General features: G+C 35.6%; 1 protein-coding gene across 5 annotated transcripts in view; it reads left to right on the forward strand.

Annotated features, from left to right (window-relative positions):
* LOC118730827 (solute carrier organic anion transporter family member 1B3-like) overlaps positions 1-27,496 on the forward strand; it is a 41,221-nt gene that overhangs the window by 9,928 nt on the left and 3,797 nt on the right. For 2 of the 5 annotated variants that reach the window (XM_045587817.1, XM_045587818.1), the window contains exons 3-12: positions 75-216; positions 2,270-2,402; positions 5,368-5,486; positions 6,026-6,172; positions 6,762-6,860; positions 9,718-9,960; positions 15,110-15,274; positions 16,572-16,767; positions 20,001-20,166; positions 23,999-24,183. In XM_045587817.1, coding sequence (XP_045443773.1) covers positions 75-216; positions 2,270-2,402; positions 5,368-5,486; positions 6,026-6,172; positions 6,762-6,860; positions 9,718-9,960; positions 15,110-15,274; positions 16,572-16,767; positions 20,001-20,166; positions 23,999-24,183 — 1,595 coding nt within the window. Of the gene's footprint in view, positions 1-74; positions 217-1,961; positions 2,018-2,269; positions 2,403-5,367; positions 5,487-6,025; positions 6,173-6,761; positions 6,861-9,717; positions 9,961-15,109; positions 15,275-16,571; positions 16,768-20,000; positions 20,167-23,998; positions 24,184-27,496 lie in introns of those variants that run through there. The other 3 variants (XM_045587820.1, XM_036459125.2, XM_045587819.1) reach the window with 3 other exon arrangements.

Below are 27,496 nucleotides of genomic sequence, written 5' to 3' on the forward strand. Positions count from 1 at the left end.
AGGCTACTTTAATTGACATATAAATATGTCGTTCTGTGAGTAAGCAGTTTTCCTTTCCCTTCTGTTTTTCTTAGATATTCTTGGCAGCCCTCTCATGCACCTTTATTTCCAAGGCACTAAGTGGAGCCATTATGAAAAGTTCTATCACCCAAATAGAAAGGAGATTTGACTTAACATCTTCTGTTGCAGGCTTAATTGATGGAAGCTTTGAAATTGGTAAGTTTTATTTCTCTTTTGATTATTACTTAGTAACCAGAATCACAGAGGTCAAAACTTTCCATATATGCTCTTCACCACTGGTTCTCAGTAATGGATAAATTTGCCTCCATTTGGCAACATCTGAAGACATTTTGGGTTGTCATAACTGAGGGGGGAGGGGCTGCTAACGGCCTCTTGCAGTAAAAGTCAGGAATGTACTGAACATCCTACAGCACACAGAGCAGCCCCAACACTGACATCCCTCCCAGAATGTCTATAGCATAGAGGTTGAAAAATTCTAATTTATACAATCTCATTACTTAGAAAAAAAAATACTTTTCAGGGCTTTACCTTCCCTCTCTCAAGATTCCCTAATGGGAAAAAAAAATTTTCTAATTGGAGAGAGAATTATTATTTTGATTATTTGAGGAGGGAAGAACAGTTTTAGAAGAACCTCTATTAAGTTTCTACTGTTTAACTGGGTATAAAATTTGTGTTAAAAGTTTTTTTTTTAGACCCTTGCTTTGTTGTCTTCACTTTTATTTAGATTTTTCTCATAATAATGAGGGTTTTATATAATTATTGAACATTATTTTATCTTATTTTATAAATTGGAACTCATTGCCTCTGCCCATTTTTCCTTTTATTTTACTATCATAGTCAAGCGATGATTTGTCTGAGTATATAATTAAAAGTTCCAAATCTATTTTTCCTCAGAACATTTAAAAACATTTATCTATTGTTTTATGTACCTAATGATGTATGGTAAATCATTACCAGTATCATTGTCAAGCACTGACAGGTACCTCCTCTTGATTCCTGAATTTCAGAAATTTTACCAGCATACACTTAGGATTATGGCTTTTACATTACTTATGGTGGAGAAATTTTCATCTGAAGGCTTGAGACTTCATTTACTTCACTGAATTTGTTTTACAGTTTTACATTTCTTTCTTCTCCTCCCTTTTCTTCTGAAGCATGTATATGATGAATATTAAATTTTATGGCTATTTTTTCTTTCTAAAATTCCACATTTTTCTTTATGTTCCAACAATATTATTTGATGCTGTTTTTCATCTTATCCTATCAAGCCCCAACAAGTGCATTTTAATGGTATTTTAAATTGATAAGACTTTATTATTCTCTTATTGTTTTTAGCCTTTCTGTTCTTCTTTTATGGATATTCACATAACTCTAAAATACTAAATAGATTTTTTTCAGTTTCTCCTCTTTTTTTTTTTTTTTTTTTTTTTTTTAACTATTTCCTCACAGGTTACTTTATCAGCCAGTTCATTTTGGTGGCTCTTATTTCCTGCTTTTTTTTTCCATCAAATGTTCAGTAATTCTTGGTTGTTGTCTGTTTGTTATTATATTTGTAGCTTAGATGGATCAGAATTGGTTGTGACTTCCTCTACTTGGAATGCTCTTTTTCCCCCTTTTCATGTAAATAATTTATATTCAGTATTCAATCTCCTGACCCCTCCTCTAGGCAACTTTTCCGAAACCCTTAATTAATTTAAGCTCCCCCTTTTTGTGGTCTTTAGTACATCTGTCTATTTGTATGTTTTCATCATTGGTATGTAAGCATCTTGAAGACAGACAGATATCATCCGATATCATGGTTCATTTTTATGTATCTCTGGATCCCAACCATGGCAAGTATTTAATTAGAATTTAAAGAATCCTAGAGTGAACAAATAAATGCATGAATGAATACCTTTCCCTCAGATCAGAAAGTTTTTCTCCATTTTTCTCCATTCCAGTGCAATCCAGTTAACTCCAAATTCTGCAATAAAATATTGCTTCACTAATATTTCAAGTAAGTCAAGAGCTTTTTTTTGTATCTGAAACCTATTCTACTTATAATTGATACCATAAAACTTTATAGTGAGTGGTTTATTATAAGTGTGTTTCATCTTCTCAATTAAATTGCATGGTCTTTGAGGGATGATACCATGTTTCATATTCTCTATGTTTGTTCATTCTGGGGCCTTCCATTCTACTGAGCACAGAATTAGACTCAGTTTTTGCTATAGTGAACATATAAAAAATAATGTTGTCCTCTTTCTAGGAAATTTGTTTGTGATTGTATTTGTGAGTTACTTTGGATCCAAACTACATAGACCAAAAGTAATTGGAATTGGTTGCTTCATTATGGGCATTGGAAGTATTTTGACTGCTTTACCACATTTCTTCATGGGATAGTAAGTATTAAACAGATCTGTGCCATTAATTATCATTTACTTCTAAATTAATGGTAGAATTAATTTTTTTCCTTTTAGATAAGCAGTCACCTTTTGAGAGCAATATCCACTAAGTATGTGTAGAAATAAAGTTTATTTTGTATTTAATAGTTAACTCATTGCATTAGATACCCTGGCTTTCACTGAATTTGAAATGTAAATAGCATTGAATAAAGTGTACAGTTTTATCAGAAATAAGTAAAGTCTCTATGATTTTTTAGTATATTCATACCTTTGCCTACAGGATTTTATATATTCAATAAACTTCACCACTCAACCTACTGCAATAATATGAGTTTCTGGAGTTATTATAAAAATATCTGGAATATTTTTGGAAGCACAGCCCTTCCACTGACTTCACATTGGCCAAAACTTATTTATGTTTCACATCCAGATATGAAGACATTAGAAAAAAACAAACTTTATTCCAAATTGGCATGCTACTAGCTAAAAATCCCATCCTCTATTACAGTGGAAAGAGACAACGAGCAATTTCTGCTAAAATCATTAATTACCTACTCATTGTCAAAGCCAACAATCATGCCTTTAGTTCCATATAAATTCACACACATCCCATATTTGACTTTCATAAGCACCTTCTTCTTCCTGGTACTTCTCCTTTTGATTTTCACTGCATTATTTTCTCTTGACTTATTTTCTATCTTTGTGATTTCTTCATCATGCCCACCTTTTTCTTTAGCTGCTGACACCAGACTATCAGTTATCCCTTAAATTCCCTCTTTAATCTCCTTCACTTTTCATTCCAGATGATTCATATGGATTGTATGCATTAAATGCAACTGTCACCTATGCATGGTGACTTTTCCTTACACTCAAGATTTAAATAATCAACCACCTCATGAGCATCTCCAATTTAACATCCTACAAGCATTTCCCATCCATATATTAAACACTGAATTCATTCCTGTACCAAAATTAGCTCAGATTTTTTACATTCACTCTTTCCATGATTCAAATTTACCCACAAAGAAACTCAAACCAAAGTCAAGGGCTTCATTCATCCTAGACTTTTTCTTTATTTCAACAACAAATGACCAGTGGTCACAAAATCTTGCTTATTCTGTCTATCTGTCAAAGTTGTACCATCCTCTCATCCCAGTTGTTTTGAGTCAGTACATATTACTGATTGATTTGGAAAAAAAACTATTCCAAAGCTTATTAAATGTTATAAAGTTCATCAGATAGTTAAAAAAGGCTTTCCTCCTTTTCTGGCCTGGATGGTTTTGCTGCCTGTCTATCTTCCATTCTAACTCATATTCTATATTAGAGTATTCATTTTTAAATGCAAATTTAATTATTTTATCTCTGCTTAAAACTCCCATTTTTTAGAGAAGTGTTTTTTTAAACTTCAGATTCTGAACTACTAGTGGACCAAAAAATTGATTCAATTAATTATTGAAACCAGCAATAAGATAGGATCGAATTGAATAAAATAGGAGAATATACAATGTGAATAGAAACAAATATTGTTGATTGAAACTTTCGGTTGTTAGTGTGTAATGTGTGTGCATATGTACATATTGTGATTGTGGTACAAAATGCATATCTTACTGTTGGTCACAGTAAAAAATATTGAATACTGCTTCCCTGTGGATTAATATCTATACTCATTTACATATACAGGTTGTTCATTGATTTAGTCCTTATTTATCTTAACTTCATTTTATACTGCTTTCTATGGTGTTTCTTACTATCTTTAATACTTTATCTAGCTATTAAACTCCTATCCAACTTCAAGATTCATCTCACATGTCATCCTCACTGAGAAGTATTCTCTAATCTAATTTCCTTAACCTCAAGTAAAGTGTATCATTCCTTTTTTCTTGTGACAACTCAGGATTTGGTGTATTAAATTTATCATTTGGATCATATTTTCTCATATTAGAGAGTGTCAAATTCCTTAAGTATAAAAACTATGATTCATCTCTAGGCTGTGTTTGTTTGTTTGTTTGTTTGTTTGTTGGAGCTGAGTATAATATCTAGCATATAGTAGGCTGTCCTTGGAGCTCATGAGGTGCCTCACTGTTTTTGGATATCAGATAGTCCCCATTCTAGCTCTATCAATTGTTATTCTTAAGTTCTTCCACATCAAATGAAAATGAATTAGAACTTTTTAAACTAAGATTGAAGAGTCAGGCTTATGATTGTGTGTGTGTGTGTGTGTGTGTGTGTGTGTGTGTGTGTGTTTATGAAAGAAAATATAACAAATTATTGATAGAATAATGAGTTGTTCTGAGTCAGTACATATTACTGATTGATTTGGAAAAAAACTATTCCAAAGCTTATTAAATGTTATAAAGTTCATCAGATAGTTTAAATTGTGACTATCTTTGAAGATGATTCAAAGGGATGGAAGGTTCAGTAAGAAGATTGTTGTTGTTTTAAAAAAACAAAAAGGCATAAAACCAAGATATTTCACACCTTGACCAGTTTATAAACACTCCTGGGATGGTAGTAACATGATAATCCTTGCCTGAGGAGTAGTAAATGCTATTGCTTAGAGAACACCCCCATATCACTTTCATTCATCATCTAAGATAGAAGCTGGGAAGTGGACAAAAAGAATTCATATTATTTGGAGAGGAGAGTGGTGCAAATAAAGAGGAAAATTTCTCTGTATTTCTGGGAAAAGTAAAAATATTCAGTAACTAAATAAAAATTTAAATCTAGCCCTGCCTCGGTAACTCAATTCGTTGGAGCTTTGTCCTGATATGTCAATGTTTCAGGTTCAATCCCTAGTCAGGGCATATATGAGTCAATCAGTAAATGCATATATGAGTCAATCAGTAAAGCATAGGTGGGTGCAATAGTGAATTGATGTTTCTCTCTCTCTCTTTCTCTGTATTCCTCTTTCTCTAAAACCAATAAAAATTTTAAAAAGTTAAATCTAATGATGTTCTTATAGTTACAGGTATTCTAAAGAAGCCTATATTAATCCACAAGAGAACTCAACATCAAGCTTAGCAACCTGTTCTATTAATCAAAATCTGTTACACAAAACATCACCTGAGAAAGAGGGAAAAGGTAAGAATTGAATTGACACTAATGAATATTAACGTCATTAATAAATATTCTAAAATTTATCAACTAAATTATAATTGTAAAAATGATTAGCAAAATTGATTTAAAACAAATAGGAAAAAAAACACTTGCATTTTACAGAAGTGTTAATATATAATATATAAAGAGCTTTTAGAAAAATAAAAAAGAGTAATATTTTGGTAGAAAATAGAAAAAAAATATGTGCATTTTTCAAATAAAGAGTGAATACATGTATTAAAATGTAACTTTACTTTTTGTGAAACAAATGGGAAATTGTTACACCAAGATTTTTTTTTACCAATTAAAACATAAATCATAATATATAATTACAAATTATAATACCCATTAAAGATTTGACTACCTAGTATGAAAAGATTAAAAATAAAAATAAATGAGGTAGAGGAAAAGATACATTGATGTTTTACTGGAAATGTATAACTCTTTGGAGGTTAATTTTCAATATAGTAAAGAACAAAAATATGAATATATGATTAAAATAAAACACTCTCTTGCCTACATAGGTTGGGAAAAGGATTCTGACTCATATATATGGGTATATGTCCTAATGGGTAATTTGCTTCGTGGAATTGGAGAAAGCCCCATACAACCCTTAGGGATTTCTTACCTGGATGATTTTGCTAAAGAAGGAGAGACTTCTTTTTATATGGGTAATGTACAGAACAATATTAGATTCTATGATTACTTTCCCTGGGTCTTCCATTGAAATAATAGGGTTTCTTAATTTATTCTTTTTTTACTTTTTATTAAATTTATTGGGTGACAGTGCTTAACAAAATTATACAGGTTTCAGGTGCACAATTATATAATGCATCATCTGTAATGTTGAATTGTGCGCTCATCACCTCCAGTCAAGTCTCCTTCTATCACCATTTATCCCCTCAAACTCTCCTCCACCTCTCCTCACCCCTATCCCCTGGCAATCACCATCAACCATTCTTTTATTTATTCAAAGTTTTATTTGGAGCCCTAGCTGGTTTGGCTCAATGGATAGAGCGTCGACTTGCAGACTGAAGGGTCCCAGGTTCAATTCTGATCAAGGGGAGATGCCCGGGTTGCTGGCTCAATCATCACTGAAGTTTCTATCTCTCTCTCCTCACTTCCTCTCTAAAAGCAATAAAAATATTTTTTAAATTTTTATTTGGAAAAAATGTATTGTATAATGTTACTTTTAAAAACATATTGAATAAGAACCATGTATTTCTGGCACCTGATAAAATAGTTTTGTAATATTTTCAGGTATTTTGCTTTCAATAGCAATGATTGGTCCAATCCTTGGCTTTACAGTGGGATCTGTGTTTTCTAAGATGTATGTGGATATTGGATATGTAGATCTGCGTAAGTATAATCAGAACAAGGTAACATGATAATGCTTTCCAAGTACAAGACATCATTCCCAAAAAACTTAATTAATTCTTTCAATAGTCCTTTGCTGACAATCAAAAGTTACCGATAGGAAATAAATGTACTAATAATCAGAATAGCCCTAGCTGGTTTGGCTCAGTGGATAGAACGTTGGCTGAAGGGTCCCGGGTTCGATTCCAGTCAAGGGCATGTACCTCAGTTGAGGCTCCTTCCTGGCCCAGGCCCTGGTTAGGGCTCATTCAGAAGGCAACCAATCAATGTGTTCCTCTCACATCCCTATTTCTCTCTGCCTTCCCCTCGCTCTTCCATTCTCTCTAAAAATCAATGGGAAAATATCCTTGGGTGAGGATAAACAAAAATAAAAATAAAATACCCATTCTTTTAAAAAAAATTAATAACCAGAATAAAAATAAATTCATCTCCTGTCTACACCAGCTTTTAATACTAAGTATATAATAAAAATTGTTTTAACAAATTTGCTTAAGATTAGCTCATCCAAAATAATTGCATATTCAGATTTCTCAAATATGCCCTTTAATATCACTTCCCTGCATTTATCCTTGGAAAACCTTCTCTCCATTTTCTGTTTGCATAGTTTTTAAAATCTTTTCCAAAATGTGGCTCCTGTTCAGAGAAAACTTACTACACCCTTTTCAGAGAAACCATATGGCCCCAAGTTCTTTGCACCTACTAGTCACCAAAAGCATGCCTTTATTGTAGCCTTTATATAATTAGCCATAAACATTAGTGCACTTACCTGTCATCTCTTTTAGAACATATCAGGATGGTCTCTGACTTCACATATAACAAGTAATTAGGGTGTGTGAATAAACAAATCTTATTTTCTATCTCACCAGGACTTGAACAGATCTCCAAGGAGATCAAAGTGTTTATTTCCATAATGGAGTAGACATCACAGTAGACCAACAATAACCACAAACTTGAAGGCGTTTTATAATATAAAGCTAAAGCTAGTATCTGTTGAAATGTTGTACATTTATTTTGAAAATGTAATTAGAGTTTAGGTTCACTTTCTGTACATTTCTACTCATATACTTCCATGTACATTATTGTTTTTATCACTAGGAATACAGAAATAAATTGTTAAAGTCTTTAGGATAATCATTTTGTAACCTCTTTTTTATAATCAGAAATCACTACTCACAATATTTTAGAATTCTTGTTGATTCCATTTCTACACCTGAATGCTTAGATCTTATTACATCTCTTATTCAGCCATGACTATGATGTAGATATAAGATAAAATAGATAGTCACCCTAAAGCTATTCTTTTCATGCAGAAATCTGGATCCAGCTTTAACAAGATATTCTAATTAGTTTTTTAAAATATCAATATTTTTCTGTAGAATTTTTTTTTAATTTTTAAGACAGTGTGTGAGCTAAGTAAAATACTTCAATAGGCCATGTTTAGTTATATTGTGACTTCTAGTTCCTGTATGTAGACAGTGATAGAACAAGAAAAATGCTAGCAAAATGACCGGTTTGGCTCAGGGGATAGAGTGTTGGCCTGTGGACTGAAGAGTCTCAGGTTCGGTTCCAGGCAAGGGTATGTACCTTGATTGCAGGCCCATCCCCAGTAGGGGGTGTTCAGGAGGCAGCTGATTGATGTTTCTCTCTCATCGATGTTTCTAACTCTCCCTTCCTCTCTGTAAAAAAATCAATAAAACATATTTTTTAAAATGACATTCTAGCATATAAATGGAGTCACTGTTTTTACCAATTATTTCACAAAATATGTCAGAGTTGCTGATTATGAGACAATATGATCGTGTAAATCAATTCTAACTCAGATCTGTGCATACTTGGAAGGTACTTCATGAGATAGAATGGATAATTTATTTCTATACAGTTTTAAATCAAGTCAATGTTTCCTCACTAAGTTTTCTGATAGATCCAAGTGTAGCTCTAATATTATTGTGCTTCAATCTTCTATGATGTGTGTGTGCATGTGTCTGGGTATGCACACACACATATCATAGAAGTTTGAAGCACAACTTCAAACTTAGAATGTTTACGACTTAGAATGTTTACTTTATGCTTGCTGAAATAGCTCACTTATATTTGTTTAGATATAGTGGTACATATTACTCATGAATGCTGTGCTGTCCAAGAATTGGAAATGCAGGTTTCTGGAGGAGGAGAGAGGAGAGAGGAAACTCCTATGATTGGCTCTGAGAAATTCTTGCAAAGTTCTGTAAATATCATTGCTGGTGCTTTCTTAACCTCAGCAGATGGTGCCAATAGTTTTCAGACAATAACAAGGGTTTATATGCCTTTCATAACTGATACTTCAACACTTTGCAGGCTTAAAAGTTCAATGATGGCCATTGTCCAGTCATGTCACCAGAAAAGCTACCAAGTCCACACCAGCTCAGGCAATGACATGACTTGATTCCTGGACAACAGAAATCATATGATGTCATTAAATTGGGGGCTTATCCTAATTTAAGAGATGACAAAGTATGAAAAAAATAGAGCCAAAACTGGTTTGGCTCAGTGGATAGAGCTTTTGTCTGTGGACGGAAAGGTCCCAGGTTTGATTCCAGACAAGGGCATGTATATTGGTTGCGGGCACATCCTCGGTAAGGGGGTGTGCAAGAGGCAGCTGGTCGATGTTTCTCTCTCATCTATGTTTCTGGCTCTCTATCCCTCTCCCTTCCTCTCTGTAAAAAATCAATAAAATATAGTTTAAAAAATAGAGTCTCAAACTGATAAAATGTTTATCAAAGGAGAGCAATCATTACCATTATTGCCCAGAATTTACTGTATTTTAAAATATTTTTTATCCTATTCTAATTCTTTATTATAGGCAATATCAGAATCACTCCTAAGGACTCTCGTTGGGTTGGTGCTTGGTGGCTTAGTTTCCTTTTTGCTGGACTGTTATCCGTTATGTCTTCCATACCATTTTTTTTCCTGCCCAAAAATCTGGATAAACCACAGAAAAAAAGGAAAGTTTCAGTATCTTTGCATGTGTTTAAAACAAATGAGGAAAAGAGTCAAATGACTATTCCAATAGACTCTGGGCAAAGGGTGACTGAAAACATAACTGGTAAGTATTTCATATGTATTGTCGTTGGGAATTGTTAATCCCAGTGAAAGGGAGGAGTGAGTCCTCCAAAATAGTAGGTCATACTCAAATCATCTAGAGTTGGCTTTCTTCTGCACTACATTGAGCTGAATTATTGTTCTAAAAACCCTACTAACGTTAGTAAATGTTTTCTGAATACTGATATACTACTCTCTGAAAAGGATTGGGTGTGTGGTGTTTAGCAGGGAGAAGCCAACCAAAGACTAAAAGTATCTGTTGCTTCTAAAACTAGAAAGTATATATTCATTTCAAAATAATATGCTGTAAACTATGAGGGTTAAAAGGACTGTCATATATCATTCATTCATTCACTTATTCACAAATGGTACCAGGCACCGAACTATGCCTTGAAGATAGAATGTTGCCTCTGTTTTCCAAGAATTTACAATCTAGTGGATTGTACCTAGAAGCACATAGACGCTAGAAATACAATCTTTAATACTATGGTAAAGTTAAATGTGAGAAATTATAAACCCTGCCCGTGTGGCTCAGTGGTTGAGCATCAGCCTAATAACCAGGAAGTCATGGTTTGATTCTCAAACAGGATACGTGCCCAAGTTTCAGGCTCAATCCGCAGTAGGGGGTGTGCAGGATTCTGTTTCATCATTGATATTTCTCTCTCTCTCCCCTTCTCCCTTCTTCTCTGAAATAAATAAAAATATATTATTTTTTAAAAGAAATTATGAGTGCCTATAAATTGGGCAAGTTTATTATTCTTAGATGGAAAGATGGAGTAAGGAGAAGAAAGACAGAGGTTTCCCTCTAGATAATTAAAGACTTTTTTTTTTTTTTATGATGATCATATAACAGAAGTTTGCTTATGTAAATATTTTAAAAATGGAGCAGAGCCCTAACTGGTTTGGCTCAGTGAATAGAGCATCAGCCTGTGGACTGAAAGGTCCCAGGTTGGATTCTGGTCAAGGGCATGCGCCTTGGTTGCGGCACATCCCCAGTAGGAGGTGTGCTGGAGGCAACTGATCGATGTTTCTCTCTCATCAATGTTTCTGACTCTCTGACCCTCTCTCTTCCTCTCTCTAAAAAAAAAAAAAAAAAAAAAAAAAAAAATCAATAAAATATATTTTTTTAAAATGGAGCAGAAGCAATAATAGTAATTAAGATTATCGAAGTCAGTCAAGTGAATAATGATTCTGCACCATATGATAGTGCTGGTCCTTTCAAACATACGCCCTGAGGGCTAATGGAAAACAAGTTAGGAGCAATAGTCTGGACAATGACTAACAGCATTCAGAGCAAGGTAGTTGACACAAGGAGGTTCTAGTGCAGTTTTCACATTGCACAGAAATGGTGGGACATAAAAACCAAAGCAAGGGTAATGCCTAAACCCTTGGCAACCTTTTCAAGTTAAAGTTGAAGCGAATTAAATATTCTCAGGTGTATCCAAGCACTCCCTCTCATCAGTTCTACACTCACTCACTTGATTGTTACTTTATCCTCCCCATCATTCTAATCCAAAATCAGTGGTGTGATGGAGCCAGTGTGTATTGGCTTGTGAGAGAGGACTGTTCATTTTTCAGCTACACTGGAAGCTTGAAATTGGATATTGTGGGAGAATTTACCATTTATTACTTTGGAAATTTGAAAATACTACAAATTAGGCCTTGTATTCCCAAGTCTCAGTTGCTAAACATTTACCAGCTCATCACTGAATTAGAAGTTTCTGAAATGTAACATATATACTAAAAATAGAATATCAAGAAAACTTCACTTTGTCTAGGCCAGTGGTCAGCAAACTCAGCAGAGCCAAATATTAACAGTACAACAATTGAAATTTCTTTTGAGAGCCAACTTTTTTAAACTTAAACTTCTTCTAACGCCACTTCTTCAAAATAGACTAGCCCAGGTTGTGGTATTTTGTGGAAGAGCCACATTCAAGGGGCCTAAGAGCCACATGTGGCTAGCGAGCTGCAGTTTGCTGTTTCCACTGTACCAAATCAAAGCAATGAAAAGTAGCAGATTGACATATAAGGAACTTGGTTGAGTGTGAGCTCAAACAGAATGGAGAGGATGATGGATATGCAAAAATAGAACAGTTGTAAACATCATCTATATGATCAATTGTGTTTATAAGATAGTGATCAGAAAAGTAAAGAAGTCCTTGATTATGTGTTGCTAGGAATAGATGTAATAACAAAGAACACTTAGAAAAAACAATATTGGCTTTGTTATATATGTTGTTTAGAAAGACTAGTTGTTTAAAAAGAAATAAAGAAATATTTCAGTTAATTACAAAAACAATTGTAAAAAAAAATAAGACTAGTTGTTTAGAAAGAAATAAAGAAATATTTTAGTTAATTACAAAAACAATTGTAAAAAAAAATCATAAATAATAAGAATTAACCAAAAATGGAGCAAATTTCTTTCTGATGTTGTTAGCTTAATGTCACTTGTATTGATCTAACTACTTGTATTGATATAATGAATCATGATGGTGTTGAAGTTCAGATTAGACAACACCCAAGTTCCTACCCACCTCAAAAATGCAATGATTTGGTGAACTCATCTGCTTCAATTCTTTTGACCCAATGTCACAACTCATTTCATTTATTTATTTATTGTCTAAAGTTTTACATATGTCTCCCACTTGACCCCTCCCTCTAGCCATACCTACACCAGGCAAGCCCCTACCACCTAAGTGTCTATGTCCATTGGTTAAGCTAATAGGCATGCATACAAGTCCTTTGGTTTATCTCTAACTGACCTCCTCACCATCCCTTGCCATTTATTTCTGGATCTATTCTTGTTCATCAAATTATGTTGATCATTATATCCTATATATATGAATAAGATCATATGATATTTCTCTTTTGCCAATTGACTTATTTCGCTTAGCATAATGCTCTCCAAATCCATCCATGCTGTTGCAAATGGTAAAAGTTCCATTTTTTTTTATAGCATCATAATATTCCATTGTGTAAATGTACCACAGTTTTTTAATCCACTCATCTACTGATGGGCACTTAGGTTGTTTACAAATCGTGGCTATTGTAAATTGTGTTGCTATGAACATAGGGGTACATATATTCTTTCCGATTGGTGTTTCTGGTTTCTTGGGATATAGTCCTAGAAGTGGAATTACTGGGTTAAATGGAAGTTCAATTTTTAACTTTTTGAGGAAACTCCATACTGTTCTCCACAGTGGCTGTACCAGTCTGCATTCCTATCAGCAGTGCATGAGAATTCATTTTTCTTCACATCCTCACCATCATTTGTCCTTTATTGATTTGTTGATGATATCCATTCTGACAGGTGTGAGATGGTACCTCATTGTTGTTTTGATTTACATCTCTCAGATGATTAGTAACTTTGAGCATGTTTTCATATGTATCTCAGCCCTCTGTACTAGTAAGTCCTCTTTCAAAAATTGTCTTTTTAGGTCCTTTGCCCATTTTTTTAAATTGGATCATTTATCTTCCTTTTGTTAAATTGTATGAGTTCTATGTAAATTTTGGAGATTAAACCCTTACTGAAATATTGTTGGCAAATATGTTCTCCCATTTATTGGGCTTTCTTGTTGTTTTGTTGATGGTTTCTTTTGTTGTTCAGAAGCTTTTTATTTTATGTAGTCCCATTTGTTTACTTTCTCTTTAGTTTCCATTGCCCTAGGAGCTGTGTCTCTAAAGATATTGCTACGACATATGTCTGCTATTTTGCTGCCTATGGAGTCTTGTAGGATTTTTATGGTTTCCCGTCTTATATTTAAGTCCTTTAGCCATTTAGAGTTTTGCTTTTGTGTATGGTCTAAATTGGTAACCTAGTTTCTTTTCTTTTTCTTTATCTTTCTTTTTTTTTTTTTTTTCATGTATCTGATCAAATATCCTAGCACCGTTTATTAAAGAGGCTGTTTTGACTACATTGTATGTTCTTGCCTCCTTTGTCAAATATTAATTGAATATAATGGCTTGGGTCAATTTCTGGGTCTTCTACTCTGTTCCATTGGTCTATATGTCTGTTCTTGTGCCAGTACCAGGCTGCTTTGAGTACTGTGGCTTGGAACTATAGCTTGATATCTGGTATTGTGATCCCTCTAACTTTGTTCTTCTTTCTCAGGACAGCTGTGGCTATTATGGGTCTTTTTTTATTCCAGATGAATTTTTGGAGATCTTTGAAGTATGTCTTTGGTATTTTAATGGGGATTGTATTGAATCTGTAGATTGCTTTGGGTAGTATGGCCATTTTAATTATGTTAATTCTACCAATCCATGAACATGGTATATTCTTCCATTTGTTTATGTCTTCCTCTATCTCTTTTTTCAATGTATTGTAGATTTTCAACTACAGGTCTTTTACTTCCTTAGTTAAATTTATCCCTAGGTAACTTAATTTTTTTTGTGTGTGTACAATGGTAAATGGGATTTTTGTTTTGTTTTATTTCTCTTTCTGTGAGTTCATTATTGGTGTATAAAAAGGCCATAGATTTCTGGTTGTTAATTTTGTATCCTGCTACATTGGCAAATTCATTTATTAGATCTAGTAGTTTTTAATGGAGTCTTCGGAGTTTTCTTTGTGTATTATCATGTCATTTGCAAATAAGGACAGCTTCACTTTTTCTTTTCCAATTATAATACTAGACCTCAAATGCACAAAATTCATGCACATTAAAAGGGAATTAATTAGAGAAAATATTAATTTTGTTATTTGCCCTTTCTCTCTAATAGAAGTGTCAGAGATTAAAGAAAATGAGTAAAATGTATATGAAAATCTCCCTCTGTCAGAGTCTGTGACATGCCATGGGACCCAGAGCCAAGTTCCCACCTGCCCATGCACACTGTGAAATCATGCCAGACCAAGACCTGGCCAGCCCCACCCCATTGGATGGGCTTGGCCAGTCCCACCCCTATCAAGCCCCTCCAAGTGAGGGGTGGGGAAGGAGATAGGGGGGTTGCGACCTCAGATCCCCCACCCCAGCCCAGTGCCATACAGCCTCAGGTCCCTGCTAATCAGTCATTATAACATCATGGCGTGATGATCATTTGCATATTAGCATTTTATTATGATAATTAAATGTTATATAACATATTTATAAAATTAAGGTATTGATATATATTTAAATTAATTATTGTGTGTTTTTTTTATACTTCTGTTTTTATAGGTTTTTTCAAGTCCTTAAAAAGTATCCTTACCAATCCCTTATATGTTTTATTTTTGTTTTTGACATTGATACAATCCAGTGCCTATATTGGTATTATTACTTTTGTCTTCAAATACATAGAACAACAATATGGTCAGTCAGCATCTTCAACCAACATAGTGCTTGGTAAGACACATTGTTTCTGTTTGCTTGGTAAGCAATATACTAATAGTAATTGAGTTCTAAGTGACATTTTGTTGTGATAGCAACTTCATATTTTAGTAAATATAATTTCAATTTATTCTTTTGCAAATAATATCAAACTTGTTTATTTTATGATGTCATCTTTGTTCTGTATTTGAAGCAACATCTCATATTATTTTTGAACAGATAAATTCTTGAAGGAAAAAATTGCACATAAATGGAACATTTAGATATGATATCTGCATAATTGGATCTTAAAGTTTAGTGCTGAAATCCAAAGACAAATCCTTTTGTAACGTAATCATTATATTTTCATAACTCATGAAGTTTGAATCAGGATCCAGCTACTTACAAAAAATAGAGCATTGATGTTTCCCAAAGAAAAATATTAAACAAACCATTGATGTCTACATAATTCAAAACAAATACCATACAGCAGAGAGGGTTCTTTTGCTACAATATCTAAATCCTATGACATAGTGAAACTTGCTTATGAAGGAATGGCTTCCTTATATCATTTTTCATCTATTCCTGGTACAGTAAAAACTTAATAAATATTTGATAAATTAAATTGAATTTATCAGGTGGCATGTGAACAGGTCATAAATAAACAATAAAATAGTAATTATGTCTGATGTTCAAATTAAACTTAAGAGTCTTCACTGTAAGAGTTAATTTTGTTCCCAGTAATGTTCCCATCTGAATTTTTTTTGTTAGAGTGGCCTTCATATTTAATAACTCTTGCAGGACAATGAAAGGGAAAACTTATAAGAGGGACCAACCATGTTTAATACTGATAACAGGTCTTTTTATCATTTCAGGGCATATGTGTGTTTGAATGAATAAAAAGGAGATAGTAATTCAAGTACTCAATTCTAAAGTACTGAGCACATTTGGAATGTGTTTTTAAGAACTGGAACTCTTCATTTTGAGATGTGAAGGATTTTAGATGGTAGGATGAAAGTCTCATAGGCAGGAAGATGATGTTTTGCTGTTTTCCAGGGGAAAATCCTCTCATAGAAACTATCTATTGAGACATACAAATATTCTCAGTCACTGACTTTTGCTATTGGGGAAACAAAACCCTCAGCATTGTCAAGAAGAAATCATTTTTATCCCTCCCATATGGTACACTGGTACCCTATCTCCATCGGGCCTGCCAGTCTTAAGAAATAATAAGATTATCATGAATTTGGTTGATATACACGACGTTGCATATGTAAAGACATTCCAGAATAACTGTATGTATATAATTAATATTTTTTTCTTTTATCTCTAGGATTCATAACCATACCAACTATTGCCTCTGGAATGTTTACAGGAGGATATATCATTAGGAAATTCAAATTTACCTTGCTTGGAACTGCCAAATACCTATTTTGTATCAACATATTGACCCTCCTACTTTACCTATTAAATTTTGCACTAATCTGTGAAAACAAATCAGTTGCTGGCCTAACCTTGACCTATGATGGGTTTGTATATATCAATATATCATTTGTACAATGTATAAACTATTCAATGTAAAACTTTAAAGAAAGCAGGTTAAATGACAATTTTAACTAAACTTTCTTTTGAGAGAAATTTCTAACTTACAAATTCCTAAAAAGTACATTATTGTGAGATTTAAAAAAAATCTTTTTTATTCCTTGCTTTAAAAAAGTGACATAGTTTGTAATAATAATTACCATGTATTGGGTGCTTACAATGAGTGATGGACACTTTTATCCCCATTTTATAGTTAGGAAAAGCAAGGTTTAAAGGATACACAGATAATATGGCTAGCAATGTTAAGAATTTACTTACGTTTAGGGTTTTTTTTACTCCAAAATTCTTAGTCTTACCCATTATAATCTTGGATGGATCATGAGATAAATACAAATGACATTTTCTAAAAGCAACTGAACTATCTGTATCTGTAGTTAATTTTTATGTTTAACAACTACTTTTATAAGAAAACATTGTACTATTGAGTTCTCCATTTCTGCAAACTAATACTGCTTCTTGTAATGTCTACTTTGACAGAATTGATAAGCATCCTATATATAATTGCATATAACATCCTACAAAATCTTTCATTTTTATTATTATTATCAAACTAGAAGCCCATGCACAAATTCATACACCAACAGAATCACTCGGCCTGATCTGTGGGATCAGGCTGAAACTGGTTCTCTGACATCCCCTGAGGGGTCCTGGATTGCAAGAGGGCACAGACCAAGCCAAGGCACCCACTAGTGCAGAATGGGGCCAGGGAAGGATACAGGAGGTTGACCAGTGTAGGAGGGGTCACCGGAGGGCTCCAGGGCATGTTTGGCCCATCTTGCTCAGTCCTGATCAGCTGGACTCCAGCAGCAATCTAACCTACCAGTTGGAGTGTGTACCCCCTGGTGATCAGTGCATGTCATAGGGAGCTGTTGAGTGGCCTTAGCATATGATTAACATATTATGCTTTGATTGGTTGAATAGCCAACTTGATGACTGGACACTTAGCATATTAGGCTTTTGTTATATAGGATATTGTTTAAGTATTTCTAGTACTGTGGTCTCTACCTCAAATCAAGAGCAAGATTCCTGTGCAGATTTCTTATTATCTCCTAAATACAGCTAACAACTTGAGTTTAGGAAAGTTTACATTCAAGCTTAGGAAGGCTCACATTCAAGTAACAAGCAAGGATCCCTGAATCATAGTTTAGTAATCATGCTCCTTAGTGACCCGTATTGTTGACTCAAAGTTTTAGTCAAACTACAGAGTAACTAGAACATTGAACTTAAGCAGTAAAAGAGGCATAGTGATTATGTAGCCCTACCCTTTTATAATCTCTTTTTTTTATTATTAGTTGAGACTCGGATAAACTATAACTTGTCTGCAGTCCTACAATGTCTCCAGACCAGCACCACATCACATCATTGGTTCAAGGGCTCTCTGGTTGCCAGGGCAGGCTTTTGCTTTTAGCCGGTTCCCTGAAAACAAGTACAGTAACTGTGCCATAATTCAAAAGAAGGCAGCTACAGTCCTCTGGGATTTTTTTTTTCAGCCAGTAAATTTTGCTAAGTGCTTCCTTAAAGGTCAAGAAGATGCCCTCATGAAATTCATAGTCTAGTGATATTAAACAACTGAATCAATGTATTCAGCATTTATGAAATGCTAGTCGCTGGGGAAAGTTTTAAAAGTATGAATTAGTGCAGAGGTTCTCAGAATGTGGTCTGAGGATCTACAGGGGTCCCTGAAAGCTTATTAGAGTGTCTAGAAATTTTAAAGTATTTGCAAAATGATACCAAGACAGTATTTGTCTTTTCTATTCTCAGGTTCTCATGAATGTATAGTGATATTTTCTAAGCCTACAAGACATGCAATGTTAACACCAGTCTGGTGGCTAATGATATGTGTGCTTGTGTATTCTCATATATTAAAGTTTTCTTAGCATTGATTTCTAATAGAGTATATATCAACAGCTATACCCACTTGAATAAAAAACTTTGAGAGCCCCAAAACTTTTGAGTGTGAAGAGCTACTAAGAACAAAATGTTTGTGTACTGCCAAATTAATATTTTTCTAAAAAATCCCATGAGACTGATGCAATTATATATGACTTACAAATGACAAAATTGATTAACATGGCAGAATTAATGAGAACACAGGAGTTTTTTATTGCAATGTCTGGACTGGGTCATTAATCATTAAATTTAACCACTTTCAGATGTATGTCCCCAAGCAAAATTGGATATAAGATGCTTTTTAGTAAAATTATTGATGATAGCATTTTAGAATTTCAGAATCTACTTTTTTCTTTTTATGTAAATTATATTCTCATTCAAAGATAGTTTATCAATCCTCAATTATTATCAAGATTTTTACCAAGAGTCAAAGTATAGTTTTAAAAATCTATAAGAAGAAAAATAATTATACATAGCTTTATTTTGTCATTTCAGCAATGTTTTAAGATTATATTTTATAAATATAACCATGTTTTACAGTTAGTCAATATAAAGTATGTTGTAGTTTCATTTAAAAAATATATGGAGTGCTTGTAGTCTTTCTCAATGGATTGTTGTTGTTTTTTTCTTGATTAAAAAAAAATTGGTCCTTAGGGATTCTGCTTTTACCATGTTAAATTATTTTCCTATGTAACATTTAAAATATAACATTTAAAATTCAAATTAGATAAATAACATTCACAGATTTTGGGGACTTTACAATCGACTGAGAGGAACCTTCATCGAATGCCATTACCTTGTTGAAGAGAAACTGAGTAACAGAAAAATGAAGTGACTTATTTAATGAGTAATTTCTTGATAGAGTCACAAAATCTCTTATCTATGTCTCACCTATACTCTTTGCTTTCTTTTTATTGTTTTAGCTCATCTTTATCATAACTTATCTCTGTGTAAAGATGGAGGGTAAAAAAAGTTAGTAAGTCCTATAAAACTTTGCCATTTTGGCTTCACTTCTCATCAAATTTCTCTATTGAATTAAAGGACAATGCTTTCTTTATTTCCCTTTTCTTCCTTTCTCCTCTCTCCTATCCCCTCTCTGTTCCCCTCCTCTCTCCTTCCTTTCCCTTCCTTTTTCTTCTTTTCACTTCCTCTTTCTCCCAATTCTCCTCTTCCTCCCCCACTTTTCCTTCTCCTCCTCCTCTTCTTCTTATCCTTTTTTTCCCTCCTCCTCCTCCTCTGTTTTTGATATATGTCTATCATATCTTTCCAGAAATAATCCAGTGTCATCTCACATAAATGTACCACTTTCTTATTGCAACTCAGACTGCAATTGTGATGAAAGTGAATGGGAACCAGTCTGTGGGGACAATGGAATAACTTACATATCACCTTGTCTAGCAGGATGTAAATCTTCAAGTGATAATAAAAAATCTATGGTGAGTATTAGGTGTTTTGTTTTTTTTTCTTCTCCCCTAATCAGAATCACAGATTTAATTTAAAAATTATTTATCAGCCAAAACCGGTTTGGCTCAGCGGTAGAGCGTCAGCCTGCAGACTGAAAGGTCCCGAGTTCGATTCCAGTCAAGGGCATGTACCTTGGTTGTGGGCACATCTCCAGTAGGGGGTGTGCAAGAGGCAGCTGATCGGTGATTCTCTCTCATCGATGTTTCTAACTCTCTATCCCTCTCTCTTCCTCTCTGTAAAAAATCAATAAAATATATTTTTTTAAAAAAGAAAAAAAGATACTGCGTTCCTACTAGCTCACCATCTCCAGGTTTGAGGCTTGAGAGGGTGCCTGGAAGAGGAGCTCCATGATAGAGATCATAAATAATAATAATAATAATAATAATAATAATAATAAAATAAAATTATTTATCAGATTTCTTTTTCAACTTTACTTTGATATATCCCAATTTCCCTCCCTTTGCCAACCTCCACCCAGACACCAACCACCCTTCATCTGGCCACCAACACACAGTTGTCTGTGTCTGTAGATTTTGCAAGTATTGTCTTTGGCTAATCACTTCAACTTCTCTCATTCAGTTCCCCCTCCTCACTGACAACTGTCAATCTATTTCATGTATCCCTGCCTCTGTTTCTATTTTGTTCATTAGTCTGTTTTATTCATTAGATTCCACAGATAAGTAAGATTATATGGTATTTGTCTTTCTTGACTGGCTTATTTCACTTAGCATAATAATATCCAGGTCCATTCATGCTGTCGCAAAAGATAAGAATTCTTTTTTTCTTTTTCTTTTTTATGGCTATGCGGTATGCCATGGTGTAAATGTACCATACTATTTTGTCTATTCATTTACTGGTGGGCACTTGGGATATTTCCAGATCTTGGCTATTATATATTGATATAACACTGCTATGAACATAGGAGTGCATATTTTTTTTTATAGCTTGTGTTAAAAAATCTTAGGATATATTCCCAGAAAAAAGATCACTGGGTCAAAAGGCAGCTGCACTTTTAATTTTTTAACAAACCTCCATACTATTTCCCACAGTACCTGCACCAATCTATATTCCTACCAACAGTGCACTAGGATTCCCTTTCTCCACATCCTCCCCAGCACTTTTTATTTGTTGATTTGTTGATGATAGCCATTCTAACAGGCATGAGCTGATATCTTATTATGGCTTTAATTTGTATCTCTCTGGTGATTAGTGATGGTTGTCATTTTTCTCTATATCTATGTTCCTCTCTATTTCTTATTAAAATAGGCCCTTCAACATTTATTCCAATACTTGTTTGGTGGTAATAAACTCCTTTAGTTTTTTCTTTCTTTCTTTCTTTCTCTTTTTTGAGGGAGGCGGGGAGGGTCTGGGAAGCTCTTTTTCCCCATTTAATTTTAAATGATACCTTGCTGGATCAAGCAGTCTTGGTTGCAGATCCTTGCTTTTCATCACTTTGAATACTTCATGCCAGTCCCTCTGGCCTGAAGTGTTTCTGTTAAGAAACCAACTGACAGCCTTATGATAACTCCCTTGTAGATAAGTAACAGTATTTCTTCTCTTGCTACCTTTAAGATTCTCTCTTTATCTTTAATCTTTGCCATTTTAATTATGATGTGTCTTGTGTGGGTCTCTTTGGGTTCATTTTGATTGGAATTCTCTGTGCTTCCTGAATCTGTGTGTCTTTCCCCTTCACCAGATAGAGATGCTTTCTGCCATTATTTCTTTAAACAGGTTGTCTATCCCTTGCTCTCTCCTCTTCTTTTTCTAGTCCCCTTATTATGTGGATGTTGTTACATTTGCTGTAGTCCCAGAAGTTTTTTAGACTTTCTTCACTTCTTTTAATTCCCTTTTCTTCCTGTTGCTCTGTTTGGGTGCTTACTGTTATCTTGTCCTCTGACTCACAGATTCAGTCCTCTGCTTCATATAACCTGCTGTTGATTCCTTCTAATGTTTTCTTCATTTCAGATATAGTATTCTTCATTTCTGAATGGTTCCTTTTTATGGTCTCTATAATGGTAAACTTCATTCACCATGTATGAGATGCTGTGTAGGGGCTATCCTCTCCCCCTGCCCCATAAGGTGGAGTTGCTCCCAGCAGAGTCTGTTGCCTGCTGGAATCCCACTCTGGGTGTATCACTTGGGTGGCTAGTTGGGTCAGTCTCTGGTATGGTGTGAAGCCCACCGCTGGTTGTGTTGGTTCTGAGTCTACTTCAGTGAGTTCCAGGTACAGATCACTATCAATCTTGTGTGTAACCAACCTGGGGCTGCCTATCTGTAGCTACCATGCTGTTCACATTTGTATCTGTGTCTGCTGGACCTCAATGTGCATGGGAGGGACAAATCTGTGTAAAAGTGTCAGCTTCCTCCAGGTTAGAGATGGGGGGAGGGTGGTGCAGGGGGCAGATCTGTAAAAAGACTGAGGCTCTATCTGTTGGCTATGCTGCCTCCCCTGAGATTATTTCGTCTTCCTCCAGAGTCATCTGAAGAAAGACTGTAGTATGAGCCCAGGCTAGCTTCTTCTCTCTGGTTGTGAGCTCAGTAGAGTGGGGCAACTGGGGTCAGGAGGATAGAGCTAGTGAGTCCCCTACGTGGGGATCATGCAGTCAGGCACTCAATGAGAGGAAAGTGTCCCCTACTTCAAAGCCACACCCCGCAGTCTCTGCCACAGTCTCCAACTCTAGTTCCTGCAAGGAGGGCTCACTGCGGGTTCAGGTTTGGTACAGTCAGCCTGCAGGAGAGACTCAGCCACCCTGAGCTCAGGAGACAGATCAATAGTCTCTCATTTGGGGATAATGCCGGTCCAACCCACAAGAGGTGGAGGAGGGAGGGGAGCTAAGCACTTGGTCCCAGGCCCAGACAATAGCTTCACACTTTGAATATTTCTGCTCTGAGCTGCTCTTTCTTCTCCCCCGACCCCTAACCCCCCAGAACTACACCCAGTGGAGGTCCCAGGACTTGGCAGGGGAATGGTGCCCACTAGCTTGTAGGAGGGAAGCGAGCACTTCCTCTTCCTGGGGTAGTGCTAGCTGAACTCACAAGAGTGATTAGATTTGCCTCCCCACAATGTGGCCACACAGCCCCAGCACTCACTTTTCTGGCTCCTGAACAGAAGCCAAATTAAATCTCAAAAATCATTTGTCCCTACATTTTCTCCTTCTGTGTTCTATTAGGGTGTTCTGTTGGATTTAACCTCTCCGGTAACAAGATCATCTATTCTATAATCTGTCCTTATGCTCTTGAATGTAGTGTTGACTGCCAAGGTAGAATTCCAGCACCTCTGACTGGCCGCTTTGCCCCTGGACGCTGCCTTATTCCAATGGGTAGCTCTAGTTCCAGGTTTTGGCCCCTTCCAAACAACTATATTTTCTAACTTCCTTGGGAAATCCCTCCTCAAGGAATGTCCTGGATACTTAGTAGAAGTTGTTAAAGAGAGTAAGTAGGTGTGTTATACATAGCAATCGTGAGTAGAAGAGAAATAGTAAAAAAATTTATATTAATGAGAAAATTGCATACAGAGTTCCAAACATTAATTTCTTCTATTCTTTCCTAATTTTTAAGTCATAGGTGAATTAAATGTTAATGGTGATTTACTTTTTTTTTTTTTTTTTTTTTTTTTAGAAGGGAATTCAGGAAACTATTTTGCCTTTCAACTTTAAAATAACTGTATTTTTAGACTATTTTATTTAAAATCTGTAATTATTTTAGCTTGAATAAATGAGACTTCCTTATCTATAACGGACTGTATTTATAGATCAATCATATTGTGCAGATATATTCTGTAATATTTCAAAAATTGTTTTTTAGGTGTTTCATAACTGTAGTTGTGTAGAAGCAACTGGTTTCCAGAACAAAAACAACTCAGTGATTTTGGGTGCATGCCCAAGAGATGGTCAGTGTACAAAAAAATTTTATATGTATATAGTAGTGCAAATCCTGAATTCTTTTACCTCTTCATTGGGAACGGTCTCAACTATCATGCTGGTTTATAAGTGAGTATAACTTTTTAAAAACATTTTTATGTATATTAGACTATAAACACACCTAATAATATACATATTTTTCCATAATATATTTGGAACCCAAATTCATTCTTTGTTACACTTTAATGTTCTAAGAATGCATTTTCTTAGGGTTATTGTGATACTTCAATGTCATAATTAATCATAATTTAGCTCTGATTCTTACATTATAAAAATATAGCTTCAATACTTACTCCTTATATCCTAATGAACCTGTCAGTATGAATTTTATTTGATTTTATTTGAAGAAAACATTTGGGAACCAGACTGTATAATATAAGATGTATAGTATTCCAAATCTTTTAATCCACTCATAGAATGGTTTTTGACCTAGTCTCTCAAATACCTTCACAGACAAAAGAAAAATATATGAACAAAATTTATTCCTTTCTTCATTCATTAAACCAATATTTAGAACCATGCTTGATATATATATATATATATATATATATATATATATATATATATATAGCATGATGAATAAAACAGATAAAGTATCTATTCTTATACAGTTTAGAGTCTGATAGGGAAGATGTACATAAGATAAATAAGCTTAAAAATAAACACATCATTACAAATTATCATTAATACTCATAAAGAAAAAGAGTTTTATTTAGAGAATTAAAAGGAAAACCTAATTTAGGATTAAAGTGAGGAGCTATAAGGAAGAAGACTCAAAGAGTACTTTTTTTAAAAGAAAAAAAATTACATTTAATCTAGAAGTTGAGAGAATAAATTAAAGTTAGCCAAATGAAAAACTTCACAGGTCTAGGTGCCAATGCTCAAGACAGGAAAAAACTGGTGTGTTTGAGAAATTCAAAGAAGCTTCTTGGTTGAAACATAGTTAATGAGAGAGAAATGGCATAAAATAAAATTGCAGGATTAGGAAGGTATCAGATAAGACCAGCCCTAACGGTGGAAGTTATTTTTCAATCACCTAAAATTGAAAACATAAAAAAGACTTGAACATAGGTTTTAAGAACATATATATATAAATATGGTGACCTGGGTAAGTATCTAACCCTACATAATTAAAGAGTAATATGCAAATTAACCATCACTTTGCTACACCCACCAGCCATACCTACCAACCACACCCACCAGCCAATCAGAGCAAGTATGCAAATAAACCCAACCAAGGTGGCTACAGCCTGAGAGTAGGAGGAAGGCTTGGGTTTCCCAGGCGACGGAAGAAGCCAAGCTTTCTTCCTGCCCTTGCCAGCCTAAGCCTCCACTCAGGGCTACAAAGTTTCAATTATAGAAGGTAAATAAATCCAAACAGAAACTGCGGCCACCAGGGTAAGCAGGAGGCTTGGCTCCACTCCAGGCTACAAAGTTTCAATTATAGAAGGTAAATAAGTTCCAGATACCAGGGCCTCCACTTGGGTTGCCAGGGAGCATGGATGGCCTGAAAAACACCAAAGATCCCTCACTCAGGCTGCTCCATGCCCCAAGGGAACCCCCATTCTGATCAGGGACACCGTTCAGGGCAAACTAGCTGGCTCCCACCTGTGCACCAGGCCTCTAGCCTATCTAATAAGAATAATATGCAGATTGACCATCACTCCAACACACAATAGCTGTCCCCATATGGTCAAAGATGACTGCCCCCATATGGACACAAAATGGCCACCACAGGATGGCCAGCAGGAGAGGGCAGTTGGGAGGGACCAGGCCTGCAAGGGAGGGCAGTTGAGGGCAATCAACTCTGCAAGGGAGGGCAGTTAGGGGTGACCAGGCCAGGAGAGGAGGGCAGTTAGGGGCAATCAGGCTGGCAGGGGAGCAGTTAGGCATCAATCAGACTGGCAGGGCAGTGGTTAGGAGGTGATCAGGCTGGCAGGCAGAAGTAGTTAGGGGCAATCAGGAAGGCAGGCAGGCAAGCAATTGGGAGCCAGCAGTCCTGGATTGTGGGATGTCTGACTGCCTATTTAGACCCAATCCATTAGGCCTAAATGGGCAGTTGGACATCCCTTGAGGGGTCCCAGATTGGAGAGAGTGCAGGCTGGGCTGAAAAACACCCCTCCCCGGCCCATGCATAAATTTTGTGCACAGGGCCTCTAGTTATACTTATAAGACCTACCGTATTTTCCGGCGAATAAGATGACCCCCTAATTTTACAGTTAAAACATAGGTTTAGGCCTAAATTCGCTGTTTAAGACTACCCCCCACTTCAAAGAAAAGACTTACTTTGCCATCAAGATCTGCAGGTAATTTTTGTGCAATTTTGGTCTTTTGCCCCCGATTTTCGGTTGACTTTTTTTCGTTTCAAAGGTCGTCTTAAACGCCGGAAAATACGGTAGGTAGTTGATCACAAGTAACTGTCAGCCAACAGCGTGACATGGGAAAGGAAAAACAAACAAATGTACTGATTTTTGTAAAAATGAAAATAGACCTGTAAACTGAGTCTCCGTTTGTTTAAATTCTACTCTGACCCCAATTATTGTGAAATTTTTATACTAATTTATTTCACAGATACTACTCCACCTTAATATCAAATGTTGTCTACTCAAAAGGAGAATCTTCCATATTTGCCAAATTACAGATTTTTAACTTACAGAAAACCATCTCAGAACTTCATATTAGTTTGCATCTCAACCAGTCTTAGCTTCTTAATTTAAAATCTCTCATGAAGAAAACGGGTTTGAGAGATTTTTGTTCCATCATTGATGGCATTTATATCTATAACTAGAGGCCTGATGCACAAAATTTGTGTGTGTGTGGGAGTGCCCAGCCTGCACCCTCTCCAATCTGGGACCTGGTAGGATCAGGCCTAAATGGGCAGTCAGACATCCCACAATCCAGGACTGCTGGCTCCCAACGGCTTGTCTGCCTGCCTTCCTGATTGCCCCTAACTGCTTCTGCCTGCCAGCCTGATCACCTCCTAACCACTGCCTTGCCAGTCTGATTGATGCCTAACTGCTCCCCTGCCAGCCTGATTGCCCCTAACTGCCCTCCTCTCCTGTCCTGGTCACCCCTAACTGCCCTCCCCTGCAGGTTTGATTGCCTCCAACTGCCCTCCCTTTCAGGCCTGGTCCCTTCCAACTGCCCTCCCCTGCTGGCCATCTTGTGGTGGCTATCTTGTGTCCACATGGGGGCAGCCATCTTTGACCACATGGGGGCAGCCATCTTTGTGTGTTGAAGTGACAATCAATTTGCATATTACTCTTTTATTAGATAGGATAGAGGCCTAGTGCACAGGTGGGGGCCAGCTGGTTAGCCCTGAAGGGTGTCCCTGATTAGGATGGGAGTTCCCTAGGGGCATGGAGCAGCCTGAGTGAGGGGT

The sequence above is a fragment of the Pipistrellus kuhlii genome, unplaced genomic scaffold (genome assembly GCF_014108245.1).
Source record: "Pipistrellus kuhlii isolate mPipKuh1 unplaced genomic scaffold, mPipKuh1.p scaffold_m20_p_3, whole genome shotgun sequence".
In the NCBI taxonomy this organism is placed as follows: Eukaryota; Metazoa; Chordata; class Mammalia; order Chiroptera; family Vespertilionidae; genus Pipistrellus; species Pipistrellus kuhlii.